The 12278-nt window shown below is 51.5% G+C and overlaps 1 protein-coding gene across 1 annotated transcript; it reads left to right on the forward strand.

The window, feature by feature from the left end:
- Positions 1–8021: 8021 nt before the first annotated feature.
- On the forward strand, positions 8022–8954 carry LOC148218242 (olfactory receptor 14J1-like). The gene has a single exon (XM_088157847.1). It carries the CDS (start codon positions 8022–8024, stop codon positions 8952–8954), a length of 933 nt encoding a protein of 310 aa, XP_088013973.1.
- Positions 8955–12278: the final 3324 nt, after the last annotated feature.

Below are 12278 nucleotides of genomic sequence, written 5' to 3' on the forward strand. Positions count from 1 at the left end.
AGTTCCATATATCCAAAGATTGCCCCAAAACAAAAAGTAGCCAGGACATAGAGGTGTGGCTTGCCCTGTCCTCTGGTGATTTGCTTAGACTATGAGCAGAACATCTTCAACTGCAAAGACCTTAGAGAAGACACAAAGATCTCCTGAGGTGGGGTTTGGAGGCTACAAGCACCTGACCACTATATAGGGACAAAGAAGCTCTGTGCTCATTGGGGTGGAGAGAACAGGAGACAAGAGCCATGACAGTGTTTAAAGAGTGGTTTCAGAGACAGTGGATCCTTTTGACATAGTGGAAAACAGCCAGAGAAAAAAAGAATTGATGCCAGCTGGAAAGCTGGGGAGGTCCAGACTGGAAAAAAGGAGAAAGAAATTTCCTTCCTAGGGCAGAGGAGTGGTCCCAAACATCCACCAGAAGGACTCAGGAGCAGCCCAAGGCTCTGTGTGTCCAGGCAGAGGCAGGCAGGAGGCAGAGCTGTCAGCAAAGGAAGGGGCCAGCGAGGTGGGGCAGCCGGGGGATGACGACAGCCTGCAGGGACAGAGGCGCAGGGCATGGACACCGTAGGACAGCCTGGGCTGCAGAGGCCACAGGGATGGGCAGCAGCTGAAAGGCCCTGACACAGCCAACTCCTGCAGCACTTGGGCCATGCAGGCTGGCCCTGGGCCTGAGGCCAGCAGGGGACAAGTGAGCCTTGCTGTGCTGGGGCCTCATTGCCTCCTTGTACCTGCTCAGCAGCCTGGCAGGGGCCGCCCCATGGTGCTGCCCTTGGCATTGCACATGGCCAGAGCCCAGTGGGCCGGGAAGAGCCCTGAGCAATGAGGGAGGGACAGGATCTGCCTTGCCAGGGGCTGGGGCTCAGCCCTTGGCCCTTTGCATTCCTGAAACACATCCAGGTGTGCTCAGCATCAGAGACACCTTTCCCTTGTTTGTCCCCACCTCTCATCAGTGCCTCCATTGTTCTGCTCTCACTGGGACCTGGGGACATTTTCTGAGTCATATCCCTCAGTGGAACCCATTAAAGTTAAAGAAACTTTGGAGCTTGAACATGACTTTGAGTTCTTGAGAAGTTTTCCTTCAGCTTTCTCTCAGGGACTGAGGTCCAGGGACTCAGAACTGTTGGAAAATCCCAGCTCTACAGACACAGGGTAACTAAGAAGGGTTTTAAAAAGATTTTATTCCATTATTAGACTTCCTGAAGGGTGAAAAATGAGAGATATAAAACTCCATGACATTCTATCTGAAGCCAACTTATTTCCTGCTTACAATATTTTATAAATGGTTTTCAGCCTATTAGCTTTTGCCACACAATGGTGCTAATACTTCTAAGACCAATCACCTTGTATTTTACTCCATGTAGTCTTGCCACAATGCATCTTTCACAGTTCTAATTCTCCAAAATATCTGATCTTTTTGCAAGGCCATTGTTTGAAACTTGTTTCTAGTTCAATCTCTCTCTACAATGTCTTCTCTATTCCAGGGCCATTCTGAATCAGCACAGTTATCTCAGAGTTTGCATCCAGATGTACAAGAGTGTGTGAGCTTTCAGTCAGGCTTTGAGAATCCTTTACAAATCCATTTCTCACAAATATCAATCACAGAATGCTGCAATCACATCTACTCTAAAGACAACAGTAATAAAATACACCCTTGAAAATTGGAATGGGTATTTCTAAGAAGGTCTTTGTCATATTTCTCCATAACCGGAGTTGAAAAACTTCCAAATGAACTGGACCAGACCAGAAGGAAATCAAGGCAGAACCGTTGTTTTCTAGGAAACCTCTGAAGAATTTGGTCAGAATCGAACTCCAAAGTTTCTGTTACTGTTCATGGGTCTCACTGAGGGACACAACTGAGAAAGTGTGCCCAGGTTCCAGTGAGAGCAGGAAATTGGAGGCAGAGATGACAGGTGGTGTGGGAAATGCAGGCACAGAGAGCTCTCAGGGCCTTGTGCATACAGGCTCAGAGATTGAGATGGATCCAAGGTTTGACCTAAGACCTTGGAGAAATCTTGGGGAATCAGGGTATTAAAAGGAAAATTGATATAAAACAAGAATATAAGTTTGTACTTGAAGTAGAAATATGTTTTAAGCAAAGAGAAATATGTATTATGTAAGAAAAGTAGTATAAGTTATATAGCAAAAATTTTAAAGTTTAGCAGTAGAACCTGTTATATAATTAACTACAATTTTAAGATGCATCAATGTAAGTTTGTGAAGTGTTTTATGAGTGGTTGTAAAAATGACACATTGCGGCAAAGCCATGAGAAGGAAAGCAATTAATGATTGGTGTAAAAGGATGCTGGCAAACTTCACAGAAGTATTGGATTGGATAAAAAAACAAACATAAAGCATTGTAACTAAGAATGAGGAGGCTTCTGATAGTTTGGTGTTGGATGTAACACCTTTAATGTCTCACCCTTCTATGAGACTGACACCATGAGGCCATAAACCATCTTTTACAACGTCTCCCAGTTGCCTCATCTCTTGTAATATCAATCTCCCAGTACACATTTTTTTGACATCAGACATGACTAATGAAATCAATAGGGACTTATGGACACCAGGTGTATCCCATTAAAGTCAATATGGATTTAGGGACACCTGGTCTATCCATTAATGTCAGTGGGGATTTTTCTAAAATTTGATCCTTAAATGGGGAAATTTGGGTCAATTTTGGGAAAATCTTAGGCTGAATTTTGGGAATTTCCACTCCAGGATCGTAGTGCAAATGCTCTGGATGTCCTGGATGAATTCCTGGAGGCCAATCCCGAATCCCTGATCCCATACCTGCTGTCCATGCTAGAGCTGTGCTTCCAGGTAAGCCAAAAATTTCCATTTTCAGCTGAAATCTGGGAATTTTGAGCCCAAAATTGGTGTTTTTAGCACCAAAAATATTGGGACATCAGTTCTGCCCACTGAAGTCAAAGGGGATTGAAGGACACCAGGTCTACCACAGTGAAGTCAATAGGGATTTAGGGACACCAGGTCTACCCATTGAGAGGGCTTGATTGGGAAGAGTTACTGTTTAAACTGGGAGCACTGGGAAGGGTTAAGGGGGGACACTGGGGTGACTGGGAGCACTGAAGCAAAAGTGGGACCACTGGGAGGGATTTGTAGAGATAAATGGAGATAAACAGGACTCCAGAGCTAACCCATTGACATGAATAGGAATTAAGGGATAGAGGGTCTAGCCTTTAAAAGCAATAAGGTTTAGGGGCACCAGGTCTACCCAGTCAAAGCAATGAGGATGTTTGAGACACTCCTTTTGTGGGGCCCCAGGGGTTTTTGGTGATACAGGTGTCCAAGGGGTACCCAGGTGTATCCAGGTGATTTCTAGGGGTATTCAGGTGATTTTTGGGCACAGCCAGGTGTACCCCGGTGATTGCTGGGGGGGATCCAAGTGATTTTGCCAGTATCCAGGTGTACCCAGATTATTTTGAGGGATATCCAGGTCATTTTTGGGGCACCCAAGTGCCCTGACTCACCCTGACAGGCCAGGAGAAGATGATGGCCACTGTCCTCCCAGTTGATGTAGACACAGGTGACCCTTGCCCCTTGTAGAGGGGCACCCCAACATTCAGGGGGTACCCAAAACTGCAGGTGAGGACATCAGGGGTAGGAGGGAACCCTGAGTTACCTCAGGAGAGGATGCAGTGCAGGTACAGCCAGGTGCTTTGGTCCATGGGGTTGGTGAAGATGGTATTCTGCAGCAGCTCCAGCTCTGGGGTGGGCAAAGGAGGCACCCCAAAATCTCTAGGGGGCAGTGGGGAAAACCCCAATATATCAGTGGGGACACCCAGGTATACAGGAGATCAGGTGTACCCATTGAAGTCAAAGGGGATTTAGGAACATCAGGTCTACCCATCCAACCAAACAGAACCCACCTGTTCCCACTTTAGGTGAGGGGGGGGCTGGAAAATTTTGGAGATCCTGCAAAATTGTGTGAGGTTTTTGGGGAATCCCTCACCTTCCTTCAGCCTTCCAGGAGGCAGTGCCCTTGCTGTAGTTCCTGGTGGGCATCAGCAGCCCCAGGCAGTGTTGCCAGGCTGAGAAGTTGGAGAAGCTGCAGCTCAGCAAGGCCTTGGTGAAGGCCAGCTCGGTATGGAGGTCCTGCCCGACTGCAAGTGCCTACCAGTGTTCCCAGGTGTGGACTGGGAAGGCACCAGTATAAACCAGTAAGCACTGTGAGTCACTCCCGAGCTCCTGAGACCTGTGGCAGCATCTCCCAGTATAAACCAGTAAGGCCTCATGCACCCAAACCCATTCCCAGTGTGGTCCTGGGGCTCCCAGGCTTATACTGGGAGGGCACCAGTATAAACCAGTAAGCACTGGGAACCACCCCTGAGCCCCTGAGCCCATTGCAGCAGCTCCCAGTATAAACCAGTAAGCACAACCTGAAGTCACTCCCAGTAGGTCCCAAGTTCCATCCCAGTATAAACCAGTAAGGCCAGCATCCCCAGAAGTTGCTCCCAGTGGAGTGCCAAGCATCCCCAAGACCCCTCCCAGTATAATCCAGTACACTCCAGTTTAACCCAGTAAAATCCAGAATATCTCTGTATAACCCAGTACAAACCACTACAATCCAGTCACCCCCAGCACCCCATCCCAGTACAAACCAGTATAACCCAGTATAATGCACAGTAGGCCACTAGGTCCTCCCAGCCAGCAGGGGGCACTCATACAGCCCTGCTCCCTTTCCCAGTGGAACCCAGTACAAACCACAAACACCCCAGCACCCCATCCCAGCAGAAACCAGTACAAACCAGTACAAGCCACTCACAGTTGCAGGGGTCGGCCACCAGGAGGTGCTCGCACAGTGCCAGGTCCTCCCGGCCAGCAGGGGGCGCTGCAGTGTCCATTGTGACCCGACAGAACCAAGGAAACCCCTGTGACACTGCGGGGCCCCACGGAACCAAGAGTCCATTGTGAGACACCTGGGCCACGTGGAGCCAAGGAACCATTGTGACACTGGGGAAACTCATGGGACCAAGGGTCCACTGTGACATTGTGGGGCCTCATGGAACCTGTGAGCCATTGTGACACTGCACGGCCTTGTGGAACCAAGGAGACCACGGTGACACTGTGGGGCCACCTGGAACCAAGAGTCCATTGTGACACTCTGGAACTACAGAGACCATTGTTGAGAGTATGGAACCTCGAGGAGCCAAAAGTCCATTGTGATAGAACATGGCCTCATGGAACCAAAAAGAGCATTGTGACACTGTGGGACACCATGGACCCAAATCTCCATTGTGACAGTGCAGAACCAAGGGGCCTTTGTGACACTGCAAGGCCTCAGGGAACCAAGGAGTCCAAAGATCTCAAACATTTCTTGCAGGGTTCTGCCTTGGGGAAGGGGAAGCTGCTTGGTGGCACCTTGGCTTTAGCACACACTAATAGAAGGTGTCTGTTTTCAATGGGGACATTAAGGAGTTGTAGATTGCTTCAAAGCAGAAAAAAAAAAAAGGAGGGGGGGAACACTCCTTTTGGCCTGTGTGCAGCCAGTTCTCCAAGCAAAGCAGGTCCCAGGTGAGTGAGCACAGACAGGATGGGGTTGGGGAATGTGCAGCAAGGTTGTCCACACTGGGTCAGACCTCAAGGCACAGCTTCTGTGAGCAGGCCAGACCTGAGGAGAGACCCTACATCAATATCAATCACAGAATGCTGGAATCACCTCTGCTCTAAAGAAAATAGCAATGAAATACACTCTTCAAAATAGGAATGTGTATTTCTTAGAATCTCTTGGAAATATTTCTCCATAACTGGATTTGAAAATCTTCCTAATGAATGAACTGGACCAGAGGGAAATCAAGGCAGAGCCATGGTTTGTCAGGACTTGCTTGATCCCAATCAGCCACGTGATGCATTTGTAGCTGAGCCCTTGAACCTCAGGGCCTGAGAGGAGATTGCACAAACCTTTGAAGGAGTCCAAGGCAGAAGAAAAACCCAAAGTGTCTCAAAGCATTGATGGGTCTCACTGAAGTCCATCCGCAACACAGGCTCCTCATGGACTCCTTGGAGGAAAGAACTGGATGCCAGGATCGCCAAAAACCCTCTCAGAGAGTCAGAGAGGAAAGGAAAATCCAAACTACCTTTAAAACCTTGAGTATCTCAATGTATTAATGAGACCCACTGAGTGTCAATACACAGCTCTCAAGGGACTCATAAAAGTAGATAATTGGGGCCATGATTGCATAAACTACTAAAAGAGTTGGTGTCAAAAGGGAACCTCCAAGTACCTTAAAAAACCTGAAGTATCTTGAAGCATTAATCAGCCCCGATGAGTGTTGTTGCTGACAAAGCCTCTCAAGGGACTAATTAAAGCAGATAATTGGAGGCCATGATTGCACAAAGCTCTCAGAGACTCCAAGGCAAAAGCAAAACCCAAAGTCCTCTGAAAAACCTGCAGTCCCTGGGAGCATGAAGGAGCCCCCAGGGCCATTCCTGACCAAGGCTCCCCAGGGACTCATCCCAGCACATCCCTGAGGCCACTGGGATGTGGGGGGATGCTGAGGGCAGGACAAGGGGTGACAGTGGCCAGTCTTGCTGGGGCTGTGCCAGGAGGCCCCAGTGGCTCAGGACAAGGTGTCTCCTCCCAGCCCTTGGTGGCACAGACCCTGCTGTGCCCCAGGGCACCAAGACTTGGCTTCACTTTGTCCCCACTTGTCATCACTGCCTCCAATTTCCTGCTCTAACTGGAACCTGGGGACATTTTCTCAGTTGTGTCCCTCAGAGGGAACCATTAAAACTTCAGGAAATTTTGGAGTTTGATTGTGACTTGGAGTTCTTGAGAGGTTTCTTCAGCTCCCACTCAGGGACTGATGCTCAGAGACTCAGCCCCAATCCCCAAGTGGGTCATTAAAGTCCTTGTGCTGTGTCTGTGCTGATAAGCAGGGCTGGGCTCTTGGCTCAGAATGTGATCCTGGCAACCAAGAAGAGCTTCAAAAACACATTTCTCTTGATGAGCAGCTCCTGTGCACAGCTCAGCAGGGCTGGGGCACTGCCTGCAGCCACCCCGGGCACAGCACAGAGGCACAGAGAGCTTCAATCAGTCAGGGCTGGGAAGATGCTCAGAAGTGCCTGGGGCAGAATCACTCCCAGCCCTTGACACAGGAAGCCTCTGGCTGCAGGACAATGCAACTGCAGCTGCTGCAGTGATCTCCTAAAGCTGGAACATCCCAATGCCTGCAGACTGTGTGAGTACATTCTCTGATGATCTCTTGTGTAGAGCAGCCAGGGGTGCCCAGGGCTGTGGTGCAGAGCAGGGTCCTGCAGCCCAGGGCGCTGTGCTGGGGCAGGGACTCTGCTGCCTGCCAGGGACAGCTCTCAGCCAGCCCTGGGAGCTGCTCCCAGCACTGGGGGACAAGGTCTGGGTGGAAGGAGACAGCTGGTGAGGCTTGGAAATGTTCTCCTTATGTGGTGAGGATGCTGCATAGTTCAGAACTGCTCCCAGCATAACATTTAACTACAGAATGTTTCTAGGTAGATTACACAGGGAGCACAGTGAGGCAGGGCCTGCATAAAAAGGAAAATCCTGATTTTATAATCTACTGCTCTGCGTTGCCTAGAAGGGAAATTGCATATACCTATAAATCTCTAAGTTCAGTTTGGAAAAAGTATAATATTTTTTCTTGGATTTTAATAAAGCAGGCACTGACAGAAATTAGCACAGGGTCCCTCACAGGCAGCATCAGTGTCACTTTTCCAGCCTCCTCAGGGTTGTTGTGATGTTGCCATCAGAGCCTGCAGAGACATATCTGGGCCTGGGTAGTGCCCTGTGCTGGGAGGTGTCTGTAGGGCAGAGCTGAGCCCCCAGGGCTGGCCTGGGGTCTGGCAGCACTGGCAGGGCCCAGCCCTGGGCACAGGGAAGCAGCTGCTGGCAGGGACAGCTCCAGGCAGCAGAGCCCTGGGCAGGCAGTGGGGGGAAAGTGCCACCAAGCTGGGCTGGGATATTTAAAATCTTCTCCAAACTGAACTATTCCATGATTACTTTTCTTACAGATCCCCACGCCAAGACACAGGAAATGTCCAACAGCAGCTCCATCAGCCACTTCCTCCTGCTGCCATTGGCAGACACGCGGCAGCTGCAGCTCCTGCACTTCTGCCTCTTCCTGGCCATCTCCCTGGCTGCCCTCGTGGCCAACGGCCTCATCATCAGCGCCGTAGCCTGCGGCCACCACCTGCACACCCCCATGTTCTTCTTCCTGCTCAACCTGGCCCTCACTGACCTGGGCTCCATCTGCACCACTGTCCCCAAAGCCATGCGCAATTCCCTCTGGGACACCAGACACATCTCCTATGCAGGATGTGCTGCTCAGGTGTTTATGCTTATCTTTTTCCTTACATCAGAGTTTTCCATCCTGACCATCATGTGCTATGACCGCTACGTGTCCATCTGCAAACCCCTGCACTACGGGACCCTCCTGGGCAGCAGAGCTTGTGCCCACATGGCAGCAGCTGCCTGGGCCAGTGCCTTTCTCAATGCTCTGCTGCACACAGCCAATACATTTTCCCTGCCCCTGTGCCATGGAAATGCCCTGGGCCAGTTCTTCTGTGAAATCCCACAGATCCTCAAGCTCTCCTGCTCGCACTCCTACCTCAGGGAAGTAGGACTTCTAGCCGTCAGTGGCTGTTTAACTTCTGGATGTTTTGTGTTCATTGTTTTCTCCTATGTGCAGATCTTCAGGGCTGTGCTGAGGATCCCCTCTGAGCAGGGACGGCACAAAGCCTTTTCCACCTGCCTTCCTCACCTGGCTGTGGTCTCCCTGTTCCTAAGCACTGCAGTGTTTGCCTACCTGAAGCCCCCCTCCATCTCATCCCCATCTCTCGATCTGGCCCTGTCAGTTCTGTACTCAGTAGTGCCTCCAACCCTGAACCCTCTCATTTACAGCCTGAGGAATCAGGAGCTCAAGGCTGCAGTGTGGAGACTGAACACTAGATGGTTTCAGAAACAGTAAACTGCTGGCCAATTTCTGAAAATCACTTGTAAGAAAAGTCTCCTTTGATTCTTCTTGTTGGTTTGCTTGTTGGTTTGTTCTTTATTTTCCTTTGTTTTAGCTTTTCAACATTGTACACAAAGAAATGTCATTATTTGTGCTGTATTTCCTTTTGATTTTCTGCATCTTTTCTGTGACCCAGAGACTGTGTCAATGAGGGGCTGTGCTCTTGGTAACTTTAAATAAAATAAAATAAAGATTCTCCCAGCAAATATTTCTCCAGAAATGCCCCTTTTCTTCCCTTCTCTGGAGCTGCAGCAGCAATGTCTGTGTGCAGAGCTGGGGGCAGATCAGTGCTGGCACAGCAGCTGTGCCCAGCAGCAGCAGCAGCACTTGGTGTTGCCAGTGCTGCTCCCGTGCCACTGCCCCGCTGCCCTCCTGGCCCTCGTGTTGCTGCAGGGCCTGAGTGCTCTCAGGGCCTGGCACAGCCCTGGGGGTGGCAGTGCCGGGGCTGCAGCAGGGACAGGCCATGGGCACTGCTGGGGCAGCGCTGACACCTCAGGGCAGGGCCTGGGGGCTCCAGGCTCCTTGGCCAGGCTCTCTCCACAACACTTGGCCAGCCCAATGCTGAGCACAGAAAAGCCCCGGGAGCAGCCCCAGGGTGGCCGTGGGCAAGCTGGGGGCAAACAGCATGGCTGGTGCTCTGCAAGCTCCCTGCAAGGGGGACACCCTGGCAAGGAGCAGCAGAGCAGGGGCTGATCCATCCCCACTGCGCTGGACACCCCAGGGCAGCGTCCCAGAGCGTCCTCATGCACCTGCCAACAACATCCCCCCTCTGCAGCCCTGGCCTCTCCCCCAGCTCACACAGGAGCCGCATCCTTGCAGGCACACACACGGCAGCACTGGCTCAGGAGCCCCTGTTTGCATTGCACACAGCAGGCTCAGCACCCCCATGGTGCTGCTGTGGGGACATGGAGCTGAGTGAACACAAATGCCATCAGCCCCTGGGGCCAGCAAGGGCTGGGGAACGGCAGGGAAACCACTCAGCTTTGTTGTGGCCTCTGAAGTCAGCCAGAAATTTTCTTCCCATGAGCTGTGAGATTCCTGTCCCACTGCAGATGTTGTTGTACAGAGCCAGGGCTGCCTGGCAACCACTCCCAAACTGCCCTGAGCATTCCTTTTGCTTCACATTTGCTTTCCTTACTCTTTCTAGAAATCTTTCTAGATTTCTTCCTCTTACCAACCCTTGTCCCCTCTCCTGCCAACAGCCCATCCCTGTTTGCCCTTTCCTCTCTGGCCACACTCTCCATTTCTTTTCTTGAGTTGGCACCATGGGATCATCCCTTGGGGAGCAGGATCATCCTCCAAGTGCTTCAGGATTTGTCTGCAGGGTCCTGCAGTGCCTTGTGCTGCTCCCTTGCCAGAGGCACCACAGGCCAGGGGGGCACATCTGGGCTGCTGTGTCTGGGTGTGGGGCTCCCTGTTGTGGGCAATGAGGAGGGGCTGGAGAGGCTCTGCAGGACTGACAGGATGGGCTTTGGGGCTGTGTGGAGAAGCTGAGGGACCTGGGCTGCTGGACTTTGTGAAGAGGAGGCCCAGGACTCATCCTGCAACTGCTCCAGGGGTGGTTTCAGAGAATCACAGAATTAGAAAAGATGGAAAAGCCATTGGAGATCATCATGTCACACCTGTGCCCTGACACTACCACGACTCCCTGAGCCTCCTCTACTCCAAGATCAACAACCTCAACTCCCTCAGCCACTCCTCACAGGACTTGTGTTCCACACCCCTCACCAGCCTTGTTGCCCTTCTCTGGACACGCTCCAGACCCTCCATGTCCTTCCTAAATTGGCTACCCAGAACTGGACACAGCACTCGAGGTGCTCCAAAACCACTGATGAGCACAGGGGAAGAATCACTGCCCTGCTCCTGCTGGCCACACCATTCCTGATCCAGGCCAGGTGCCATTGTCCTTCTTGGCCACCTGGGCACACTGCTGGCTCATGTCCAGCCTGCTGCCCATCAGTTCCCCCAGGTCCCTTTCTGCCTGGCTGCTGTCCAGCCATTCTGTCCCCAGCCTGGAGCACTGCAGAGGTTTTTGTGGCCAAAGTGCATAAGTGACCCAGCACTTGGTCTTGTTAATCCTCTCCTTCTTGGATTTGGGCCCTGGATCCAGCCTGGCCTGGCCTGTTTACAGAGCCCTCCTACTTTCCAGAAGATCCACACTCACACCCAGCTTAATGTCAGCACGGTTCCATAAGGCCCTAGGGTGTCACAATTTCATGAGGCCTCCCAGTGTCACAATTTACTTTTGGTTCCATGGAGCCCCTGGGTGTCCCAAAGTCTCTTAGATCCTTGTGCCCCAAAGTGTCACAATGGCACCTTGTTCACCCCAAGGCCCTGCATTGTCACAATGGCCTCTTTGTTATACGAGGTCCAGCAGTGTCACAGTGGTCTCCCTGTTTCCACAAGGACAAAAAGTGTCACAACTGTCTTCTTGATTTCATGAGGCCCCATGGAGTCACAGGTACCTTGAATTCCATAAAGCTCCACAGTGACACAATGGACTCCTCGTTTGCACGGTGTCACAATGGACCCCTGGTGACACAAGATCCTGCAGTGTCACAATGGATTCTTGGTGCCATGGCACCCTGCAGTGTCAGTGTCACACTGGTGTCTGAGTCCCTCTGCAGAGCCCTCCTACCCTCCAGCACATCCACACTCACACCCAGCTTGGTGCCATCTGCACATTTGCTGATGCTGCACTCAATGCCCTCATCCAGATCATCAATGCAGATATTGAAATCCACGCTGGCTGGCTCTGATCCCTCAGCCATCCTGTAGGTGCCCTGTGATGGCACTCAAGGTGATCTGGTCCATCACCTCACCAGGCACCCAGGTCAGGCTGACAGGCCTGCAGTTCCCCACATCCTCCTTCCAGCCCTTCTTGGGGATGGGCTCCCATTGGCACCTCCAGTCCTCTGGCACCTCCCTGCTGAGCCAGCACTGATGAGAAATGATGGAGAGCAGCTTGGGGAGCTCATCCAGCAGCTCCCTCATCCCCCTAGGATGGATCCCATCTGGTCCCAGAGACACCTGTGAGCATCTGAGTGGCTCAGCAGGTCCCCAGCTGCTTCCTCCTGGATTACAGGGGTCTGTTCTGCTCCCTGTCCCCATCTCCCAGCTCAGGAGAACACTTGTCCTGAGGACAACCTGTCTTATTTTTGAAAACTGCGGGAAAGATGGTGTTGAATACTTCAGCCTATTCCTCATCTTTGGTAACCATATCCACCCCCCCCAATAAGGAATGAAGATTTTCCTTGTCCCTCCTTTTGCCATTAATGC

The sequence above is a fragment of the Sturnus vulgaris genome, unplaced genomic scaffold, assembly GCF_052056855.1.
Source record: "Sturnus vulgaris isolate bStuVul1 unplaced genomic scaffold, bStuVul1.hap1 Scaffold_192, whole genome shotgun sequence".
Taxonomy (NCBI): Eukaryota; Metazoa; Chordata; class Aves; order Passeriformes; family Sturnidae; genus Sturnus; species Sturnus vulgaris.